The 24890-nt window shown below is 45.1% G+C and overlaps 1 protein-coding gene across 3 annotated transcripts in view; it reads left to right on the top strand.

Moving 5' to 3' along the window:
• The window catches only part of RPAP3 (RNA polymerase II associated protein 3), a 266423-nt gene that overhangs the window by 139007 nt on the left and 102526 nt on the right, over window positions 1–24890 (top strand). For all 3 annotated transcript variants that reach the window (XM_069229050.1, XM_069229048.1, XM_069229049.1), the window contains exons 11-13: window positions 8950–9020; window positions 11118–11234; window positions 18564–18784. In XM_069229050.1, the coding sequence (XP_069085151.1) occupies window positions 8950–9020; window positions 11118–11234; window positions 18564–18784 (409 nt within the window). The remainder of the gene's footprint in view (window positions 1–8949; window positions 9021–11117; window positions 11235–18563; window positions 18785–24890) is intronic.

Genomic DNA, 24890 nt, shown 5'->3' with positions numbered 1-24890 from the left:
CGCCACTTCCGGCACCTCAAGTACTGGTTAGTATACCACCGTTCACGCCATGGCCATGATTCTTCCAGGTCAAGATCGCACTGACGATCGAGGTGCAGATCAAGTACTGGAGAGCGTGATAGAGACTCTTGGTCCTCCACCAGAGACTATTCACCTACTTTGTCAGACTCTCCTCCTCCTCGTTCCTCACCGGTGGATGACATTAACACCTTTCATGAGGTTCTAGTCCGAGGTGCGTCGAAACTAAGTATACCGATGGTTGCTCCTACGCCATCGACATCCGTCATTTTTTAAACAATTCAACAGCGGTCAGCTGCCAGACCCTTGCTACCCCTAGTGCCGGGCCTCCTGGAGCCCGCTATGGAGGTCTTCCTTACACCAGCAGTGACAAGACCTGCACCATCCAGACTGCAGGAGAAGTATCGCCCTCCGGAGCAAAATCCGCTCTTCTTGCGCTCTGATCCGCCACCGGACTCAGTAGTTATTTTGGCAGCAACCAAGGCTCACGCAACTTCTCCATCCTCCACCTCTCCTCCAGATGAGGAGAGTAAGCGTTTGGACTTGACAGGTCGTAAAGTCTGTGGTTCGGCGGCGTCCTCTATGAAAACGGCGAGCGCCACAGCCCTTTTGGGCAGGTACGATCGGTCTTTGTGGGACTCTATCTTGCAGTTCGCAGAACATCTCCCAAGAGACCACAGAGAGGACTTTTTAGAAGTAGCTAAGGAGGGCGCTATGGTCTCCAACCAAATAATAAGCACGGCAGCGGATGCGTCGCTGCTTTCAGCTCATGCGTACTGCCATGATGTGACGCTAAGGAGACATTCCTGGCTGCAGCTCATGTCATTAAAACGGGATGCGCAGCAAGACTTTTGAATCTGCCATTTTCAAGATCCACGTTATTCGGATCGCACGCAGATGACGAAATGGCAAGAATGAAAGCGGAGGTGGACACATTAAAGGCAGTAGGATTGGATAAACCTAAAGAGCAACGCAAGTCCTTCCATCCTTTCCATCGCCGCTACACCATGCAGAGGGTTCAACCCCCTCAATGGGCCACTACGAGGCCTCACCAGCAGTACCAGTGGCCCTACCAGCACCAGCGTAAGGCGCAGAGGGGACGATCAGCCCATCAGTCCACTCAGAGCACCCGACAGCCGACTGCCTCAAAGCCCTGAGAATTTCCTCCCCCCAACTTCGTTAACCACTCCGGTGGTGGGAAGCGTCACCAATTGCCTGGTAGAGTGGCAAAAGATTACAACAGACGCTTGGGTCTTAGGCATTGTACAGAATGGATATTGCCTCAGATTTTCATCACCACCTCCGGCCATTCTGCCAAAGCAGACGACTGCACACCTCGATCTCCTAAAGGCGGAAGTTTCCATCCTCCTCGACAAGAGAGCAGTAGAATCGGTTCCCCTCAGCCAACAGGGGAAGGGTATCTACTCAAAATACTTTCTCATCCCAAAAAAGGACAAAAGTGAATTCAGACCCATTCTAGACCTCAAAATGGCCAACAAATGGATCCGAAAGGCGAAGTTCAGGATGCTATCCTTACACCAGATTTATCCTCAGATTCGGCAAGGAGACTGGCTTTGCTCAGTGGATCTACAAGATGCGTATTTCCACATCCCCATCACAAAGAAGCATAGGAAATTCCTGAGGTTTCTGGTAGGCCAAGATCACTTCCAATACACAGTCCTACCATTCGGTCTCAAGTCTGCTCCCAGTACCTTTTCCAAGTGCATGGCAGTGGTGGCAGCTCACCTTCAGAGGAAACTTATCTTCATATACCAGTTTCTCGACGACTGGTTAATCAAAGCGTCCACTTATGCAGAAGCAAAACGGCATTTCCAGCTGACCTGCGACCTTGTGTACCGATTAGGTCTTCATATCAACTTTCAAAAGTCTACGAAAGTACCTGTCCAGAGGTTACATTACTTAGGAGCTACCATAGACACAATGCAGGCAAAAGTGTGTCTTTCGGAGGAACGACGCTTATCTATTCTCCGGAAGTGTCTGGATCTCCGATCAATGCGTCACCCAACAGTGCGGATAGTCTCCGCACTTCTCGGATCCATGGCATCCTGCATTTACCTGACACCCAACACTCGCCTCCACATGCGTCCGCTTCAGGAATGCCTGGAGGACCAGTGGAATCAGTGGTCGGGAGCTGGGAAGATTGGATTCGCCTCTCCACTCATGCAATCAGGTCTCTAACTTGGTGGTGCTCTCCAACCAATCTCTTAAAGGGGATGCCATTCAGGGCACAGCCTCCGACACAGACTATTGTGACAGATGCCTCTCTCCTCGGATGGGGAGCTCATATGGATCACCTGCAAATACAAGGCCGATGGACACAGAAAGAATCGTTATACCACATCAATCTCCTAGAGAGAGGCTGTTACCTCAGTTCTTTTTGCAGGTAGTCACTGGCTGACCCTCTGAATAAACGTAATCATGAAATCTAACTGCTCCCCCGGGGAGAAGGGAGGGTTGCTTATGACTATCATGGAAATCCCCTTACGAGAGAACTGGAGTTACAGGTAAGAAACCATACCTTCTTAACTGCAACAAAGACAGGTTACATGTTCATTTAGGATGAAAAACTTGTTTGGCTAGAAGGGTTTAACACCTTTAACAATACCTTCTCTTTCCAGTATTTGTTATATACTTAGAGTGGTCTTTGAGCCAATACCTGTCTCACGATTGGAAGGGTTTGTTGTCAGTCTTAGTTGTCTAATCTTGATTCAATGGCTTTCCCATCTATTCTTGTATTTGTCCCACTCAGAAGCATTTAAGTCTCACAGATCTATGATTGGATGTGTTGTATCCTTTCACGGTATACTTGATGAGACATTATTTGCTATTGACTACTCCTTGGGTGTGCATATGTGTTCTTGGTGTCTTTACCTTTATTCTCTGTTCTGGTGTACTACCTCACTCCCTTTTCCCTCTCCCCCTTCCATTTTCTTTAATAGAAAAGCCATTCCAAGGCAAGCAGTTAAGCTTCTGCATGTGTTCTGACATATGCATTCACTTGCCAATGGCAGCAAAGCCTTAATCTATTTTTTGCCAGTTCTTGTTTATTTCGTTATGTGCAACATATGACAAAGTTCATTAACGTCCTTGGAGTTAACTCAGCGGAGCTTAAACAGATTAAAGTGTCATGTATGTTAGTTTTAAAATAAAAACAATTCTAGCTTACTCATCAAGAATTTTCAATTCTATTAAGGACACGGAGGCGAGGATTATGTTTTCTCTCTCTTTACTGTTCCGAACACAGCAGCCAATCAAAGAACAGTACAGTAAAAAACTACACATCCCATGATGCCAAGATATATATCACATGGCCCAATCACCAGCCACGACTCAGTCTATAAGAACCATTACCCCCAATGTCACTTCCTCTTTCTTTGAAAATGTCAGTTAATCCTTAAAACTTCCGAACTGAAACTTCTTACGTAGATGGCGCTCCAACGAACTTCCCACCAGAGCTGGATACATGAATGAAGCTCAACAGGATCTAGAAGCGAACCAAACATCCAAAGGAATTGAACTTCATAAAGATGAAAGTCATCCACCACTGTAGGGAAACTTCAAGTAGTCTTCTGTTCAGACCCTATAAGTATAACATAGAAAAGAGGTAATATCTCGAGCCAGTCAAGACAGACTATAATACTTTGAACTTGTCAAATATATTAAAGAAGGGGAGGGAAAAAATGAAATCATCATTCAACATATGACATAAAGACATATTAATTGCACATGACATAATCATATTTTTTAAGGGAGGGATAATCCTCACCTCCGTGTCCTTAATAGAATTGAAAATTCTTGACGCGTAAGCTAGAAATATTTTTATTCTATTTCAGGACCGGAGGCTCCAGTTATGCTCATTTAAAGCTGCCCAATCACTACCGAAGCAACATCCACCACAGGTTTATGATAACATTTACGAAATGTAGATTCAGAAGACCAGTCTGCTGCCTTCATAATGTCCTCTAGACAAGAACCTAAAGCATAAGTTTTGGAGGCCGTGGCCCCTCGAACAGAATGAGCACCAAAATGACTGGTATCTATACCTGCTTCATTCATTAACCACTTCACCCACCTTTAAAGAGTGGTGGAAAATACAGGTTTAAAAGGTTTTTGTAAGGAAATTAATAATTGACCATTTGTAACCTGTCTAAATTCATCAGTGGCCACTTCATAATCCTTCAAACATTGAACCACACATAATTTTGAATGATCAGAATACATAGGATAAGTTACTGACCTGCAATTAGTTTTTGTTCTCCAAGTAATAGTAAAAGTAACACGTTCAGGGGAATACACTCTGCCAGCCAAATCCAAACCCTCTTAGAGGAAATTAAACATAATAACATAGTAAGTTTTGCTGATAGTTGTTTACAAGATCAATATTTATTGGAAGGCCATGCATCTAAAAACCTCAAAACAATGTTTACATCAGAGACACAGAGTATCTAGTTTGAAGAGGATTAGATACATGAATACCTCTCAACAATTTGCAGACTAAAGGATGTTCACCTACCAGTTTACCGTCGATATGAACGTGACCAGTGGAAATGGCTGATCTGAAATTATTAACAGTTCTATACGCCAAACCTGAACCAGCCAATTCTGCTAGGAAATTTACAATCAACTCAATGTCTGACTCCACGGGATTAATACCCCTTCCATCACACCAACTATGCTATCTGCACCATGCTGATAAAAACCGTTTGTGTGCCTGAAGCCCAAGCTCGTTTGATGAAATATGCAGCTTCTGTCGAAAGACCTGGGGAATTCCACCTCGACCTGAAACCATCCAAGCCAGTAATGTCAGTTTCCCTGATAAGATCAGTGGATATTGATGCCCTTCCGGGCTCAGGAGAAGATCCTGACGAGGAGGAATGAGAAACGGGCGAGCACAAGCTAACTGTAGAACAATGGCGAACCAAGGTTGAGCTCTCCAAAGTGGAGTCACCAAAATAATGTCTGCTTTCTGTCTCCGCATCTGAGACAGGACCCTCGATATCATTAGAAACGGAGGAAAAGCATATCCCTGAAACTGAGACCAATCCTGAAGGAAGGCATCCATCGCCAGGGCTAGAGGAAGAATTTTGCTAACTGAGTGTTGAGGCGAGATGTAAAGAGATCACCTCACAAGGGCCCCATTCCCTGACTATCTGACAAAATATCACTGGGTCTAGTCTCCAGTCACTGGAATCTGTCAGGAACCTGGAGTTCCAGTCTGCTATTGTATTCTGATCTCTTGGGAGATATTCTGCTAAGACAATCAGGTGATGTTTGAGACAATAATGCCAGAAATCCTTGGCAATCTCTGCCAGAATACTGGACTTCTTACCCCCCAGCTTGTTGACATACCTTACCGCTGAAATGTTGTCCATTCTCAGCAGAATGCAACAGTCCGTCTTCTGAGGGGACAGACTCTTTATGGCAAAAGAGCCTGCTAGAAGCTCCAGACAATTGATATGAAGAGACTGTTCACAAGTCGACCAACGTCCCCCAGTCATAAGGGACCCACAACGGGCCCCCCAACCCCAACGACTGGTGTCTGACTCGATCACTACCTCTGGATGAGAACCAAAAATCGCCCTGCCGTTCCAGGCTTCCATATGCTGGAGCCACCACAGAATCTCCGATTTGACTTCTATTGTCAAAGGAATCAGTTCAGAGTAACTCATACCCTGTTGCAGATGTCTGATTTTGAGTCTCTGTAAGGCACGGTAGTGAAGTGGGGCTGGAAAGATTGCCTGAATAGATGAGGCCAGAAGACCCACTATTCTGGCAATACTCCTCAGAGAAATAGTCGGACTGGCTAAAGCTGATCTCAACTCCCTCTTGATATTGCAAATCTTTTGCGAGGGGAGAATTAATTGAACACGGACTGAGTCGATCTTGAAACCCAGAAACTCTATCACTTGGGTTGGAATCAATAACGACTTCTGTACATTGATAAGGAAACCCAAGTCCTGCAAAAGACTGATAGTCCAGTCTAAATGAGTCAGAAGGGATTGAGAGTCCTGAGCCATCAGTAAAATATTGTCTAGGTAAATGATCAAACGAACTCCCTCGGTCCTCAACCATTCCATCACTGGTCTCACCAATTTTGTGAAACACCAAGGGGCTGACCACAGGCCAAACGGGAGTGCATTGAATTCCAGACATTGACCCTTCCGAAAAAATTGAAGAAATCTCCTGTTTTGAGAGACAGGGATCGAAAGGTAGGCGTCCTTTAGGTCCAGACAGATCATCCAATCCCCTTCTAAAATAATGTCTCTTAACATATGAATCCCTTCCATTTTGAAATGTCTGTACAAGATCCAGTAATTGAAATCCTTTAGATTCAATACCAACGTATGACCCCCTCCTTTTTTGTCTACAACATAAATGTGACTTAGAAAGCCTGAAGGATAAAGGACTGAAAAACTTACTGCTCATTTGTCTAGCAAGGCTTGAACAATGCGTCTATAAAAGTCTGATCTGCGTGGGAAAAACTCATTTGAATCGGAGGTGTGAATTGTGTTGGGGAGCCAATAAACTCTAGATGAAACCCCAATACTTCCTGAAGAATCCAGGGATCTCCAGAAATCTTTTTCCAGTTTTCCAAAAACAATCTCACTCTGCCCCCAAGAAGCACCTGAGAATATGGAATAATACTCACCTGAGTAGCCGGCATCTTGAATTGCTCCTTGTTTCCCTCTACGGGGACCTCTATGAAATCTGGAGCGGCCTCCTCTGGAGCGAGTGGGATAAAAGATGGGGTCTGATTGGTCCCCATACCAACCCCTTCTCCCTCTGGGATAGTTGCTCTGAGGACCTGAGAAGGTACCTTAGCCGGGCATTCGACCGGCCCTGACAAAAAGGCCTCGTCTGAAGACCTTTTTGAGGGACATTTGTGCCTTATCAAGAGACGAAAAAGTAGAACAAAACTTGGGTAGCTCCTTAATAAAGGGAGATCCAAAAAGGAGGCCCTCCGCTGCCGGACCTGCCTCAGAAGAGGATAAATCAGTTAACTTCGGGTCAATAAGCATGAGAACAGATTTTCTGCGCTCAGAAGAAATGGCGCAATTAGTTTTGCCCAAATGGCAAATGGCTCGCTGAGCCCATCCGTCAGTATCCACAGGGTTATCAGATTCCTTAGCCAGGAAGGCCATATCCAAGGTCTTGATTAACGGACCCGAAAGATCTAAACATTTATCTTGGCAAAGGCGCCAAGACCTATCCAATCCCTTCTTAGGATCCTTAGTGATTTTTTTCATGAAAAAGACCATAGTGGGGTCAATTTCAGGAGTGTCGGACACCTTATCTTCTAAATCAGGTCTAGGACATTCCGCCCGGAGGCGAGATCGAACCTCCTTGTCAAAACTCTTTCTAAGATTGTCATGCACATATTGTGCCACTTCAGAAGAAGGAACCCAATTGGAAGATCTGGGATGCACAATCTCAGAGGGGTCAAAATCCAAAACTTGAAGAGGAGGAGCCTGTTTCCTCGCTTTTTTGCTGGGACCAGGGGTCTCCGAGTCATTGTAATCTTTAGATGAAGAATCCTTATCCGAGGAGGATGGGGAAAAAGAAGGATAATTTTTTTAGCTATAATTATGCTCGGTAGCTCGTTTTCTGCACAGTCTTTCAAATACGTCGACGTGTAAGTTACCTGGAGTAGAGTCAGAGCCTTCTAAACGTTTTGATTTAGATTTGGACTTTTCCTTAGATCCGTCAGGGAGGGGTTGCTACCCATGAAGCCAACCCTGGGAACGTGCATAATCAAGCAATTGGCCCAAAAAGGGCCCTAAAGCTCTCATTAGGGCGTCATTTACTGACTGTTGGACCCTAGTATCCAGGGCTTCTACTAGATTGACCTCTAGTTGGTTAGCAATGTCTTCAGGATAGTATCCTGCTTCTTGCTCACTCCATTGAGCCATTATAGAATGTAGGAAAAACAGATTAAATTGTTTATAATGCAAGAGAGAGTGCAAAAACCCCTAACAGGCCAATAAAATAAAAAGATATATGTAAGGCCAATAAAGTGTGGAGGGAGTAGCCTGTAAGGCACTCTAGGCAAAGCCTCGCAAGAAATTTTACAACCCAAGCGTTTTTATCACGTTGGACATCAGGGAGCACAAATGAAATACAGGCGAATCAAGTTTCCCCTGCCCACGCAAGTCGCAATCGCGAGCCGATCTCTTTCAAATGGAAACCGAAAGGACCGGCTCCTGAAGCAGCACGTGCACAAACGAAAAAAGGCAGCAAGAAAAGACTACGCGCATGACGCGTGTTTCAAGCTCCCGCCCCACTTAAAAGGGCCATAAAAGTCGGCACGAAGCGGATAACAATACAAGCGCACAAAGCGCTAAAAACGAAGAATAAGCGAGCGGAATTGCATCGCTAACGGTAACAAGCATGAATAATTAAACATACACATTAACAAGTATAATAACATATTAGGAAAATAAAAGGAACACTTCTGCTGTAGAGCAGCAAAGAAAGAGGAAGTGACATTTTGGGTCATGGTTCTTATAGACTGAGGTCGTGGCTGGTGATTGGGCCATGTGATATATATCTTGGCATCAAGGGATGTGTAGTTTTTTTACTGTACTGTTCTTTGATTGGCTGCTGTGTTTGGAACAGTAAAGAGAGAGAAAGCATAATCAGAGCCTCCGGTCCTGAAATAAAATTCCTCCTTTCCAATTGTAACCTATTTGCATGACGTTTTAGGAGAAACTCTTCATAGAAAAAATAAATAAATTAATTATTGTATTAAAACTGGCCTCTGTCACCACGTCCCATTCCTTTCTATCTCTTTAACCAAACAGTTTCCTTCCAGGTACTGGGATTTGAAGCAGCCACCATGCTGCATACATTCTAACTGAAAATAATAAAGAAGGTAAAGCTATTTAGGTGATCCTTTGTTTTCTTTTTCAGACTTTGAAATCGTTTTGAAGTTGGAGCCTGGGAATAAACAAGCATTGACTGAACTGGCCAAAATCAAGACAGTAAGCATCACTTAAATGTTAACATATTGTGAAACAGAAAATTACCTACTTTAGATGTTTACTCTATGGTTTGCTTGTTTCTTTATGTTAAAAAGTCACACTGTGTCTTAAGGTTCACGGGTCCTACAGAGACTGTTCCAATCTAAAAAGAAAAATGCTGACTGATCCCATAACAACCCGTCCAGTCTATAAAAGCAGACTGATCAGTGTAGCATGTTTAGAGCGGACTCACTGAACAGAAAGCATTTTCAGTTTTTCTCAATGGATTATTTGTCATAAGTATTTTATTTTATTTTGTGACAGAAAGTGAAAATTTTATTTTGTCTTCCTTTTAAACGGTAAATTTTCCTCCAGTTATTACTAAGGGGGTTATTCCAACTTTGGAGGAGTGTTAATCCGTCCCAAAAGTGACGGTAAAGTGACGGATATACCACCAGCCGCATTACGAGTTCCATAGGATATAATGGACTCGTAATACGGCTGGTGGTAAATCCGTCACTTTTCCGTCACTTTTGGGACGGATTAACACCCCCTCCAAAGTTGGAATAACCCCCTAAATGTTGTAGCATTTGTTCTGGCTATGTCCTGTCCCATAAGATAATTTACCAATATGGTAGACCTATTTCATCAGAACTAGGCTCAGGGCTGCTAGCCGAATTCTTGTCCTGATGGCTATTGTGCCCAAAGGTCCATTTTCTTTTCCATATGTCTAATTTCTGAGCTGTGCATTCAGTTGAACAGAGACATTCAGCTTTAACTGCTGGTGTCATCTATGGCAGGTCTGTGGTGGTATATGTAACATGGTATGCTCTTTAAAAGATTGACGTGAAGAATGTTGTGCATGTATCGTCTTTCAGTGCTGTGCACAGTATTAAGAAAGATGTGAGTACACCCCTACCTTAATATAAAATTAGCTGTAAAGTGCCATATTCACCCCAACAGATTGTTAATCTCCATCCCCACTCTTACAGGCTTTAGGGGAAACTCTTTGAAGAGTGAAGTAATGAAAGATTAAGTGATTTCAGGCTTTTGGAAGCAGCACATTTACTATGTAGTAGATATGTCTAAAATGGCAATTTTCCTTTTTGAAAAAAACCTTAGAAGAGGAATCAAGGCTGCTATGTTTTCTTCCGAATTAGGAAGATACTGACTCCATCACTTCTCGTAATGCAGAAAGAAATTACTTCTTTCCCATAGTAATGGGACAAGGAACCCTATCTTTCCCAGTGGTTTTGAGTACAAAGCAAACAAGGGAACCTGGAATTATGAATCTAATAAAGAAAGAGGGAGGGTGCATTCCTGGGTGAGCTTACAGTGAAGGAAGGGGTGGGCGGTTGTGGGAATGTTGTGTATTAAGATATTGAGGATTGCAGGGTGTACACAACGGCATCATACATAAGACATTATGGTTTGGCCTCGGTTGTCCCTCTGTCTTCTTTCAGAGCAAATTTGAGGCTGTAATTCCCATTCAGACAGAGGCATTGTTTGCCAGTCCAATTGCTTGGGGATACTGCCAAAGGGTTGACATTGGAGCCATACAATCATACCTTAGATGGCCAAACAGATGTTCTCACTAAAATGGTTGAATCAAGCGATACATTTAAAATAGCTTGCCTTGAAGCTTTATGAACACCAAAATTTGTTTTGCTAATGTTCCTGCCAATCATTCCCAATATATGTAGCACTTGTGTGCGTTATTGTCTACTAACAGGCCGTTAAGGATTCTGTCCTTATTACAACAAAACATCATGATCCTTCCACTTGAAACAATGAGCTTCCTGTGCATTGAGCCTTTGTGCAAGGGTTTAACAACACAATCCTACTTTGTCTTTTTACAACCATTGTAAATACACCAAAACGTGCAGTTCCTGAATTTGAAATAGTTGTTTTTTCAGGGCCTTCTTTTCAATATGTTACAGGCACATCTCTTCTTACAGTATTGCTTTTTGGAATTGTGGAACATGCAATTCCTTGTAAAGATGTAGGAAGTCTGCATGTTTTTCTTACTACTGAATGTGCATTGAGATATTATTTGGAAGTATGGAACACTTGTGCAGTATAATCATACCATGCGCTCTTGTGCTTTAATTTGTTTAGGAATTGAGTGAAAGCGGATTATGTCGTGTCCAGGAATGTCTACCACCTTCAGCAATTGAGAAGCAACAACAGCATGTTGTAAAGCCTATAGATAAGCCACCACATCTAAGATCGTCTGTAAGTGTTGCCTCTACTTGTTGCTTGCTTGCAAATGGGCAAATTTTTTGCTACGCTTGGTCGAGATTACAGTAAAACCAGTGCAAGTTCAAACATCATTCCTCTTATATTGCACACTGGTTCCTCTGATGAAGAGATGAGGTGGAATACAAAGGGTCTTGAAAAACAAAATGTAATCAATTCTCTGTGGAAACCTAAAATCAGTTCCTGGTGTAAAGTGAGATGCCTGTTTATGAAATTGTTTTTGAAGTGGAGAGTAAGTGCTAGAAACATGAAATATGAGGAAGCATGACAATCAGCTCATATAAGGTTAATAAACAGGCTAAGGGCCTTTTCCTTCCAGTCAGTTTTATTAAGAGCGTCTTCGATATGAGTGCTCGAGGACCAAAAAGTTAATCTATTTTTAATCAAAAGATGAACCTGATGAACTGGGGGAACTATTGTTCAGATGAATATTATTAACTTTATGAACTTGTAAAATGGCTTTCAGAGAAAAGGAATGATGAATCACGGAAATGTATGTGTTTACTAAATGTGAAAAATGAGCATGTATAAAAGGTAGACCCATGTACTCAGAAGCACATACTTATAGGAAGCTGGCTATCAATGCAGTGTACCAAAGTTAGGGGGGTACACTGTGCACATAGTACAGGCGATCCTTATTGGCTTACAGAGATCAAAGTAATAACCCTAATAGCTCCCATTTGTGGTACTGTGGGTGTTAGACCTGGCATCGTTAGCGTGGTCTCCCCTGTCTTTTTTGCCTCTGCTTCCCATGTTGACTGTGTGCTGGACTCTGTTTTTACTTTTTTTAGTACTCTGGACACTTTACCACTGCTGAGCAGTGCTAGAGTGCAAGTGCTCCTGTGTAAAATGTATATGTAATTGGCTTTCCATGATTGGCATATTTGATTTACTAGTAAGTCCGTAGTAAAGTGCACTAGAGGTGCCCAAGGCATGTACATCAAATGCTACAAGTGAGTCTGCAGCACTGGTTGTGCCACTCACATAAGTAGCCCCGTAAACATGGCTCAGACCTGCCACTGCAGTGTCTGTGTGTGCAGTTTTAATCTCACAATTCGACTTGGTAAGTGTACCCACTTGCGAGACCTGAACCTTCCCTTTTTATACATGTAAGGCACCCCTAAAGTAGGACCAAGGTAGCCCCGTGGGCAGGGTGCAGTGTATGTTAAAGGTGGGACATGTACTGATGTGTTTTACATGTCCAAACAGTGAATAACTGCTAAGTTTGGTTTTCTGGGTCAGACTGACAGTTGGGCTGAAAACTCCTCTAGACAGTGCCACAAAGGGAGTTGGGATGTAGCCTGCATATCCTGATGAGCCATCTGTGCTAGAGTGGAGGGAGGAGTGGTCACTTACACCTGAAGGGGCTGTGCCTGCCCTTTCACAGTGCAGTCTCCAACCTCCTGGTGTGTGTCTGGGGCCTGACCTACGCATGGCTGGATCTTGTGAACAACAGACTCTCCTTTGAAGTTTGCAGAGAAACCTCTGCCAAGGTGAACAGCTGAAAAGCTTAGGAGAAGTGCTGCCCCTGCCTGTGACTGTGCTTTGTTGGTCAATACTGCAGTTGCTGCTTCTGCTTGTGAAAGGGGACAAAGACTGGACTTTGTTGTGCATTCCTTCTTGAGAAGAATCTCCAAGAGCTTGAACTGAGCTTGCCTCCTGTTTTGAAGTCTCAGGGCCATCAAAGACTTCCTCTGCCAGCACCTGGATTCTCTGCTGAGACTTCTCTCCTGCCAAGTGGTGTCGTATCCAGTCTCTGGGCCCTTGAAAGGTGAAGTTGGCATAACAAGAGCTGGAATCCACGCACTAAATGCAGTGCGGGGAAATTTTTGACGCACCATCTGCATTGCAGCTCATAAACGGCGCGCCACCGGCTTCGTGGCTGAAATCAACGCTCCACCTGCATCGCGGCTTGGAGATCGACGCGCAACACCATCTTGCGTCTGTTGATAACGATGCAAACCCCATGTAGCACGGTTTTCTAACACTGTGCGACCGGATTTCTCACGCATAGTCCCTGAGCGTCAAAATCATCCGAACCCTGCGTGGATCTGAGGTGCCCCGTCCGGAAATCAACACATTGCTCTCTTGCGAGGGAGAAAAACAAAGCATCGCCGACCCGACCTGAGAAGAAACAACGCACAGCCTCACTTGAGAGAAAGGAATCGACGCATCACTGACTTCTCTGACACACGCTCGCCTGTGCGGCTTTATTCTTGATGAAAACCAGGTACTTTGTGTAAAATCAACGTTTCCATTGTTTTCTATGGAGTAAGACTTATTCTACTGAAAATTTGTATCATGACTTGTGTATGTTGGATTTTTGACACTTTGGTCTTGTTTGATTTAGATAAATATAACCTATTTTTCTAAACTGGTGTGGTGTCCATTTTGTAGTGTTGTAACTGTAGTACTACGTGTGTTGGTAAAAAATACTTTGCACATTGCTTCTGGGTTAAGCTTTCCTGCCCGTGCCAAGCTACCAGGGGGCTGAGGGGGGATTAACCAGGTGTGTTTCTACTTTTCCCTGACTAGAGAGAGGGTCCTTGCTTGGACAGGGGGTAACCTGACTGCCAACCAAAGACCCCATTTCTAACATTGGTGAACAGCGGTGAGGATTGGACTTGCATTTGTACTTGACATACAGTGATTAAGTGTACACTACTGTGTTCACTGCAGACCATTACGTGACCACACACTTCTTGTTTTTGCTTCCTCCCAATTCCATATCAACCAATCTATTGAGCTACCAGCCTTCCTACTGCAGCCTTAGTAAGTTGCAGAAAGAACCTTCCACACTTTAGATGTTAAACGCGCATTGATGTTTTACATTGACAGAACTAAAAACTTTAGGAAAACTAAACAGCGCTTTGTAGATTTTTCATTGCCTTACAAAGGCAATCCAGTATCAAAAATAGCATAGCCAGGAGGATAGTAAAATGTATACAAACTTGCTATGCCAAAGCATAAAGACAACTTCCTGTCACTCACAGAGCGCACTCTACAAGAAAGAAGGGAGCTACTATGGCTTTCCTTGAAAACATTACGTTGTTATAGTTAGGACCTAGTTTCCATAGAAAAAGCTTTTATTGACTTCCTATATCTTTGGCACTGTTTGACGAATCTTCACGAAAAAAATAAAAATAAAAAATGCCACGGTGATTCTTGTTGCACATGGAAAGTTTTGGGGTGATCAGTGAAGCGGGGCTGAGAAAATGGGGGGCGGGTCAAAAAAGTTGTGTCTCACATGTTCCCACAGGATGTTTAGACGTGACTACTGCCTGAAACGCTGGACGGAATTACACCAAATTTGTCAGAAAGCTCGCTTTCGCTACGCAGATTGAGCTTTCTCTTATTTTGGTGTAAATCCGTTCAGTAGTTTTGGCGATACTAAAGGGAAAATTAATTTAAATATCTCGTCCCTCGGTCACTTCGCAAATAATGATGATCTCGTGCAGGAAAATGCACAGCCCTGATCGGCTGTCAACACTTCAAACCAGGAAGTGTTAGCAGCTATATTGGGACTTGGCTTCAGCTGTGTCCCCAAAAAATAATATATATGTATACCAAAGGTTAGAGGGATGTTATGGTTTAGAGGTTTTAGCCACATAAAACCATAGAAATTCAGCAGTTATAATTATACTTATGTTAAGAAACTGTAACTCGTGCCTTAGAGTTACTTAACAGCACGAGTTATAGTTTCTTCAGACAAATATAATTGTAAATATAACTATAACCACTGAATTTCTATGGTTTTGTGCGGGTAAAACATCAACCTAACCATAATGTCCCTGTAATATTTGTTTTTTTTCAGTGAAATTCTGTGGGGTTTTTTTTACGTGAACTAATATATAATTACTGTACATTAATATAACTATTGCTTGAATGGCTGAATGCAACCACTTCCACACCTGGCTGAATAAAACCACTGCTGCGCACAGCCTTTGGCCATGCACGTCAGGGGTATGGTGTGTGTTTTTCTTTTCTTTTCCTTTGGGCTTCAGATCAGCGGATTGATTGAGGATTTACACTGGGGAATCACGCTGTGTGCCGCAGAGGATCTGTGGATAGGCCAAAAATAAAAAAATTGAGAGGGGAGGGCAGGTTGAGGAGGGCTTGAGCTTGCCTAAGACAGACAGACAAGACAGACAGACAGACAAACAGAGCAAGAAAAGCAGTCAGTTGAGCTTAGAGGCAGTGTGCATTTTGAGAGCATTGTGCAACCAAAGACTTCGATGAAGCACCGCTTCATCTAGAAAAAAGGCGTACCCAGGGCACAGCCCATCCCAAAAATCTGTCACCCACTTGGTGAGTTTTCTCCTCCACAAATGGGAAAACTGTCACCCATTTCTGCAGGAAATATCCCCATCTGGCAACACTGATTTTCCTGCAGCCTCCCACAGTGTTGTAATGAACATTCCTATTAATGACAAATGTGTGGCAAACTTAAAGCCATCTTTATTGAATCAAACCTGTAAATCTTAAAACTTTTCTTTAGAAAATTAACATAAGGAGGGAGTTTGTCACTGAAATTATGCTTAGTGTAGAAAGCAAAATTCCGACACAAGTTCTTAAATATCTTCCTCCTTCATTTCATTAAATAATCTGACTTGCAGACCGAAACATTTACTATATGATGGAGACTTCTAGCTGCAGACTCATTACCTTTGAATACTCCCCAGGCTGTATCGGAAAGATTTACATGAGCTGATACGTGGTGTTCATCGGCTCCACATCAGTCATCTGCGTCATCCATATTGGAAATGACGTTGCAGGTCCAATATGTTCTTTATAGGCAACCCCCAAGCCCACTGCCATCTGTTATTTTCTTTCCTCGCCAGCCAGCACTAATCCGAAAAGAGCTTCCCCCTCATTCAGTTTTTGATGGGGTTTTTGAGAGATTACTCTCCTGGTGTGACAAGGATGAATCCTAGGAAGACAGGATTCAAACCCTGCGGATCCTGTCATCTGGCAACGTCCATGACAGATCCCTACCTCATGTGTCTTTAGTATTTGGAGTGCAACCATGACCCAGAGTCGTGCTTCGAGCGTTGGACCATGCATTGGAAGGCTTTGACGGAGTGGTCCCTAAAGCTGATGGCGGCCTAGCACGTGGCTCTGTGCTAGCCAAGGACTCGGTCAAGAGGAAGATTCAGTTGTGATTGTCCCACTCCAGGACCTCAAGGCGATCAGGTAAGTTGCAGCAGAAGAATAAATTCAAGAAGTCGTAGCGATATTTGACTTCTCTATGTCCTTCGGCAGATGACACAAGATAGTGTTGACACGCTAGGCCTCGTTCTCAGGAACCTGTGCCTGGGCCACCCCCGCGCCTCCTCGAGTTTCCGAGAGCCGGGCTGACCCCTGCCCAAGTCTGAGAGCTTTATGAGGCCATGCGCTTCATTTTTTGGCAGCCCTACCCTGCTAGAGCAACTTTGGGCCCCACGGTTCTAAGAGGCCCCTTAGGGTTCTGCACCAGCGGCTCCACCCCCCCACCCCATGCCAAGGGGCTCCCAGAGATTCAGTCCTTGATCCGACGCCGTCCGCTCCCACAGGCTGCGCCATCCCCATTGTGATCGCTGACACTGAGCCGGATGGGCGCCGTACGACCTGGACTTCAGTGCCAGCAAGAGCCTTGAATCCTCATTTGGATCCTGAGCCATATTCCTAAGGACTAGGCTTCGGGGATGAATGGGAGGGGTGGCTGGACCCTTTACAATGCCAGTCATATGAATAAAAGGATTGGCATGAACACTTGGTTGAGGTCCGCGGACTGGACACTTCTCCAGATACTTGCATGCTTTTTCCCCCCTACGGTGGCTAGGGAGGAGGGAGCGTCCAACACTGTGTTGGTGAGGAGGGCACTGGACCTTCAACTGCCCTCAGTAGCCGTTAAGACCAATCTTTGGAGGTGCTGCAACCAGGAGCTTCCACCTCAGAACCCCTGCTTCCGTTCAGTGATGCCCTAACTAATGTCCTACTGGTTACCTGGAAACCCAGCATAGGGACTCCTGTGAACAGGACGATTGCCTACCGCCATCACCCCACAACTGCAGCCCCAAGTTTCTTGGTGCAACACCCCACCCCTGAGAACCTTTACCTCCCATGGTGCGTTCCCTTCCTCTCCCCTGGATAGAGGATCCCAAAGGTTGGAGTCACTTGGGAGCCAGCCTTGCATTGCGTTATGAGAACACTGCATGCCTTTCGGGCCGTTATTGCCACATGCTGTGGAAGACGGTTGCACAAGTGCTGTCACAGGTCTTGAAGGAAGCCCAGGCTTTACTCTCTCAGGCGTCTGCCGAAGGGAGAGATCCAGCACAGTTCACAATTTGTTGTGACTTAACATGACCAACTTGCTAGGTAGTGCGGGTTCTTTGTCAGTGGCCCTGAGGTGCCGCACCGGCTGAGGATGTCTGACTTTTCGGGGGGTGTCCAGTTTTCTTTGATGCCACCTGTCTGGAGACCAGGCAGACTCAGCTCTCGAGCATTTCAAGGATTCTCTGCCTACGGCCAGTATCCAACCGCGTCAATTCCCAGCCTGCTACCATGCAGCTCATGCTGCCCAGCCTCTGTGTGGTTGAAGGCACAGGACCCTTGTGGGTCAGGTGGCCAGTGGTCTGATCAATCCACCACCCCTCCCTCTGCAGCAGCTTCTAAACCTTCCTAGTCTGTCCCCCCCCACCAACGACCAGTAGGCCGCAGGATTTGCCATCACCTGCCCCACTGGCAATCAATCACTTCGGACAGGTGGGTTTTGCAGATAGTTCTGAGGAGCTGTAGATTTGGTAGTGATAGTGAGCCAGATATTTCTTTTAAAGGAGAAGTGATCTTTGAAATAAGGTGTGGACAAAATGAAAAGGATTAAGGCAAACAAGTATGTGATTTAGAGTAGCCTTTACGAGCAAAGCAAAGGCATTCAGAGAATGGGAAGGAAGGAGAGTCATGTGATATTTGGTATTAGTGATTAGGCTGTTTCGTGTTCCCTGTGAATTGAAGGGGAAGAAGTGATGCTTGCACGCCAACTCCAGAAAAGCAATTAACATACTGGCATGCAATTTAACCATAACATCCTTTATCCTCCCTTGCAAAGTAAATATAGCATGTGGAGTGAAGGTAAGGGACACTCCCTTACTCTGTTACTGTTAGGGATATCTTGGTTGGTTCTTTCTGCTCTGGCCCTTGTTCCAATACAAAGGAAGCACTCATTCTGTGTACTCGCTGAGCTTTTGGGCTCCAGGTCTAGTCTAATGACCTTTTAATGTTTCGTTTCACACTTCTATTAACAGTGATTTTTGTTTCCCCATTTAGAAACCTCTGAGAAGGATGATTATTCAGGAAGTCAGTGATGAAATTCCTACTACTGATATGCCAGATTTATCGGCTACTGACCAGGGAACCCTTTCGATTGGAAAACATACATCTTCCATTGTAACTGATCAATCCTCCAGTCATGATGGGATTGTTTCACCATGTGGTACTCCGAAAGCTAAGTTGTTGAAAATAGAAGATTCCTCTAACACAGCTATTCTGTGAGTTATTTATCTTTACTATTGCATTCTTTGTGACAAACGCTAAAAAGTGTAAGTTGAGTTTCTATTTAGCAAAATAGGAATTTTTTTAGTCTTCTTTAAAATAACCTTAGCTCTCTTATCACCATAATTCATGTACTCAGAGAGGGGACCTTACTGACCCCTACGAGAGAAATTTGTTCTGGGATTCTGATCGGTGTACATTTCTTTACTTGATAACATCATGTCTAACATGTTTTCATTTAATGTTGCACCATTAGCACATACCACCTCTGTTTCATCAATGCTGTTGCTAGTTTTCTTTTTTGTAAATGTGTTATAAGCAGGGTCCTGGTGTTTGCTCTGCATATTCCACTGCACCGTAGTGTGAGGAAATGGGGTATATTATAATGTGTGGTTGTGTGACCTCACCATGTAATACACTTCCCAACCCCTTTAGGTCCAGTAAGTTTTGTCTGTAAAACCCTCAGCTCGACCTGGGTTAGATGTGGCACTGAGCAGCAAGACTTACATAGAGGAACAAGGGTTAAGCATTTAAACAACACATAGACAGTGGAAGAAATTGGCACAACACTCAAGAAATCTGACAACAATTTATTAAAATAGACGGTATTTTATAAGAATTTAGACACTGGAACGAAAAAGATCAACTGGAGGGTTCCGGAGATATTGATTTTACAAGCAATAATAAATCAGAGCAATTTCACCCACCCGCAAAGCCTTAGCAAAGTCAACAAATTGGACACTTAAAAACTTTTTCAAGGGAGACTTAGATAAATGTCAGTTAAAGGTACTTGGGGCAATCAACTCCAGCAGGAGCTAGTCAGAGAGACCAGCAAGGTCCTAAAGAACAGTTACCTTCAAAGGACAAGCAGTGTTCAAGAACAGTTACCTTCACAGGAGGAGTCTTTCAAAAGTTCCAGGCACTTTATCCATGATTCAGTGGATTCCTATGGAATGATCCTGATGAAGGATGCTAATGATGCTTTAAGGGTTCAGTGGATGCGACGCAGTCAGCGGGGGCTTCCTGCAGGGATTCTTGGTCCACGAAGATGGTGAGTGGGTCCTGGTTGCAGGGTTTATGTCCCATGAAGTCCTCCCCGATCTGGCTAAAGACTAGTTTCCACTGGATTGCCATTCGCCTATTGTTTGGGGTCCCTCCTTCCTGGGCTGATAACTTTCCTTCTGAGGGTCCCAGCAGCTCTCCAACAGCACTCTCGGGCTAGGCAAACCCGGCTGAAAACTGCATCAGGTCTTGGTCCTCAGTGATGCACGGCGGCGATGGTATGGGCTTGAAGACTTTGGGCTGCCAATTTGTCCCGGCAGGCTTCTTCAGCCGATATGTTGATATAGGAGGCCAGTCAGGTGGCCCTTTGGGTTTCTGTGGCTTGACTCGGCTCTGAAGACAACTTCTCCCTGAACCAGACACTGCAAGCACAGTCCTTCTCTACACTAGCTACCAGATGCAGCAGGTGCAGTCCTTGTCGGTGCAGCCTCTTTTTACTGGTCACCGGTGCAGCAGGGCAGTCCTTCCAAGTTTGTTGAGATCTGTGAGCCAGGGATGCCTCTATTATGCTCGGAAAGTGCCTTCAGGGCAGGATGCGTTTGGGAGCCAATGAGCGAACAGATTCCCTCTCACTTTGTGACCACTTCCTGTGGAGTGCGGCATGAACCACACTGCCTACTCCCATGATGGCAAAACCCCTCTCCTTTTGTACATACGTCACTAGCCCACCCCTGGGGTGTGGCTACATAAGGGCTACACACCCCTGGGGAAACCATTTGGCAACTGGTTTCCCCTCTCTGCCTCCTGTGCTGGCCTGTCTACCTCACCTTTGAAGCCTGCCTTATGGGGCTAGCACCCAGGTGGGTTCCTGCAAGGCTGTGGCGACACCTCCCTGACCTACAATCCCTCATTGTTTATCTTCCTGAGAGTCATTAGCACGTCTCTCCAGGAGGGCAGAAAGCTGTCTCGTGGAGCAGATGCCGTGTGTTCCCTAGAAGGAACAGAAGTTTTAAAGGCAACAAAGTGGCAGCTTTGCTAAAGCTGGACACTGCAACAGTTTGCATTAATTTTGACTTGAGATGCAAGTCAAGCTTAGTGTAACGAGTTGTTTTATACCTTTGAGTGCCCACTTTGGTTGCATTGTTCAGGAGCTAGCACAGCTGAGTGCTCAGCGTGTAACCTTGTACTCCACAATTGGACGACCAGGTCTTTCCACAGTAAAAAAGGTTGTTTCACATGTTTTACTGTCAGGACTTGTAAAGTATGTCTTGCTTGTGTTAAATGTGGTGCCCTTTAGGCTTCAGTAGGCCTCCAACAGGAGTGACTTGTACATATGTCCAGGGGAAAGTGGAGGCTTTGCCATTTCCCTCTGTGGTAGAGTTGAGTAACCGTGCACAATTGCTCTACCAGTCTGAAGTGGTGAACTGAGGGACTTGTTTTACTTGGGGGACCTCCAGGGAGGCACACAGGGTGCTGCAAGACCTGGGATACCCTCTAACTTACATACACAGGGCACCATTTATTAGGGACTTACTGGTAAGTTAGCCATGTTTAAGTGTGAACAGCCAATTCGCCATACACTTTAGGGTCAGGGTACTGGCACTGAGGTCTGGTTAACAGGCATCTGTGCACTCGATTCGAAAAAATAGCATCACTGTACAAACTTTGGTCTAACCTTACAAAAAGACCTAGTAAAATGGGAGAGCTATTATTTCTCCAACCTCCTAGGTGGGTTGGATACTGAGGCCACTTGCATGGACTAGAGACAGGAGAACCTTCAGCACACCCAGCTACAATAGCATCCCTGAATGATCTCTGTTCATTTTCCTCATACGCACATCCATAATTTGCTGCAGTGGCACGATAATGCACATGAACTTCTGGGTACTTTGACAGAACTTAATCTGAATATTTCGGGAATTTATTTTCAGAAAGGTATATAATATATGTAGCATTTAAGCCACACCACTGGTACCACTCTTTCTGCTCCCTAGGGAGCCAAAAGGGTGCGCACATTACAATTCAAGGGTAGCTTTATATTAATGTGGGACGTATTGCAGTTTTAGTTGTGTACAGGCAAACTGTATTTAACAAAAAAACTATTGTGGTTGTCTGGTTACTTTAGCTGACAAGGGGCTATTAACTTTGCACCCAGCCATCATTGCGAGAGTGACAGCGCATTGTTTGGTCATAGGAAGGTATCAATCACACTCCAGCCTTCCTCCATCCCCATTGTGCTTTTCGAAAATGACTTTTCCTCAGGATAGACCTCCAGATAAACCAAGTACCATGAGGCACACAATTGAACTGTAGTAGACCTTATCTGTCCGCTCAATATTTTGATATATATATAGGTTGATAATAAAAGTCCCAAGAGATTGAATATTAGTAGACTGTTCTGGTTTGATGGGGAATTAAGTTATATAAAAAGTCAGTCCACTAAATTTTAGTCCAAAAGGGCCTGGGACAGTAAAGTCATAAACTATTACATTAAAGAATGTCAAAGATGTTTCTAGAATATAAATAAAGAAAACAAGGACCCATTACTCCTGTCATATAACTGGGCAAAGGCTCCAAGGTCTCAGGCCAGTGCTTGGACTAACGAATAATTTGTGTTTGACTTACGTAAGCTAAATTGACAGCTTCATTTGGTTAATGTTTGGTGCTTTAAACCGCTCAGTTTGTAGAGGAGCACTTGGTTTGAAAAGCAGGTGCAGCACCTAACTTGTGGTCCAAAATGGGAACTCATAGTAGGGCTGGTGGTAGTAGTAGTAACAATTGGAGACACGTTTGCACAAGTTCATTTGTATCCCACAATGGATTATGAGTGCTTTCTACTACAATTCGAACTGCAGATTCCTCACCTTCGAGTATTCCCAAGGCATTAGATTGGATCCAGAAAGCCTTGATTAGTGTCTCTTTGTTCCACTAAGCGCCTTCGTCCACGCTGAGGCCGTCTGTTTCAGAAGTGACGTTACGGTGCCCAAATAGGTGCTACCCTGGTATGCTGACATCAGTTCCTTTCTTTCGCATCCGGAGAGCTACATTGGGCATTTTTTGGATCAAATTATATTTTACTTTTGCCTACATACTTGAGCTCTCGCTCCCACTGTGCTAGGGACCTCTCCCTTGCACAGCCTGTGTCCATCTCCCACTTAGTCTGTCTCTGGTGCCTAGGGTTGGGACAAGGCCTCTGCTGAGTGCAGGTTCTTGTACCAGAAGGTTATTTGCGAGCAGGCGATGAAGCACCTGGTCAAGTGGCAGAATAAGGCTCTACGCCGCTCCCATGGAAGATCTCAGGGCCGCTCCCAGAGCGGTTCCTTTGGACGATTGTTGTCCCACTCTAAGACCCCCTAGTCAAACTCAGGTAGGGCAAAGAAGTACAAGAAGAAGTTGTCAAAGTGTTTATCTGCTTCACCTTCAGGGGCACCTATCGACCTTGTGCTTCAAGGCCCCACTCCTGCGGAACTGGTGTTAGGTCCTGCGCTGTGCTACCAAGAGATTCCCAGCGCTGGAGCGACAGCCACCTAACTTAAGGAATTCTATAATGCCACGCATGCCAACTTTAGGCCACTGACTCCCTCTGACATGTCTTGAGGCCTCACAGAACTGAGAGGTGCCTCTGCTGGGCTACTCATCACCAGCGTGGACCTCGGAATCCGATCAAGGATCCGGACTGATGGGTGCCTCCATCCTCTTCAGCTCCGGTCTACCCTGTACCTGCCCCAGCGCGGCTTGACGGCAAGCTGATCATAATCCCCGAAACTGCCATGGTGCAGCTTGATGCTGGTGCTGTCCAGGACCTACCATCCTTTGGACTTACCACCCATTAACAGACCCTACCTCTCTTAAGGGGGATATGTGGAGGTAGAGTATGGTCCCTTAGAGGGGGACACTGAGGAGGAAAACTGGTATGGGGACCTGGGTGATGCCACTGGCTTGGATACCTCCCCATTATTTGGCCTGCTTTCTCCTCCAGATCGAGCTTCTGAGGATGGCGCGTCATTTGTCTCTGTCATACAAAGGGCGGCAGAGGTCCTCGATCTCCAGCTGCCTGCTGTCGAGGTCATGGCTAATGTCTTGACAGAGGTGCTTCAATCTGGGAAGGGCCTGTCTGAGCACATGCTCCCCTTTTATGAACCCCTCACTGACGTGTTCCTGGGCAAAACCATACACAGGGGCACCTGCACATCAGATGTTTGCTCATCACCATCGTTCTGCCCCTGGAGGGCCAGCCTTCCTCTCCCAGCACTCCCCCACCCCCCATGAGATCCTGGTGGTACAAACCTCATAAATGAAGGTCCACTCAAAAGTGTTCCCACCACTCCACCGGTTGGAGAATCCAAGAAGCTGGACACATTTGGGAGGTACATTTTCTCTTCCACTAGCCTTACCTTGGTGTCGGTGAACATGGCATGCCTCTTTGGCCGAAGTTTTCATGCATTGTGGGTCTCGGTTGCACAGTTGTTTCCGATGCTGTCTGATGAGGGCCGCACTATTCTCAACAAAGCTTTGGTGTATGATAAGGATGAGGACACCACAGACAACCCCGGGTAGAGCCATGGTCATTCTGGTGCCCGCATCAGAAGTAGGGCATGGTTGTTTATTCCTACATCTTTCTCGTTCAGAAAAGGACAGAGACCTCCACCCAATATTTGATAAGGTGCTCTTGCAGCTTCTTTCTCAGGAAAGACAAATTCAAAATGGGCATGCAGGCTCAGGTTCTGTCTGCCCTGGATCCCAGAGACTGGATAGTAGCACTGGACCTGTAGAACATGTATTTGTACATTCCCATCCTGATGGTGCACAGGCCCTACAGTTCATGGTAGGCCACTAGAATTTCCAGTTCATGGGCTACACCTTGGCCTCACCAGTGCTGCTCCAATATTCATGAAAGCAGTGGCAGTGGTTGCAGCACATCTGCAGAGGTCAGGGTTGCTATTCTTTCCCTACCTCGATGACTGTCAAGCCTGAGCTCTCCTCAGGCAGTTATCACCCACCTCCAGACTAGTGTGAACCGTCTGTATTCGCTGGGGGTCACTGTCAACATGCCAACACTCCCTTTCATCTGAGCCATTCTGGGCACTCCCTTTCATCTGA

Source organism: Pleurodeles waltl, chromosome 4_1, assembly GCF_031143425.1.
Source record: "Pleurodeles waltl isolate 20211129_DDA chromosome 4_1, aPleWal1.hap1.20221129, whole genome shotgun sequence".
Taxonomy (NCBI): Eukaryota; Metazoa; Chordata; class Amphibia; order Caudata; family Salamandridae; genus Pleurodeles; species Pleurodeles waltl.
This window is presented reverse-complemented; position numbering and strand designations above follow the sequence as displayed.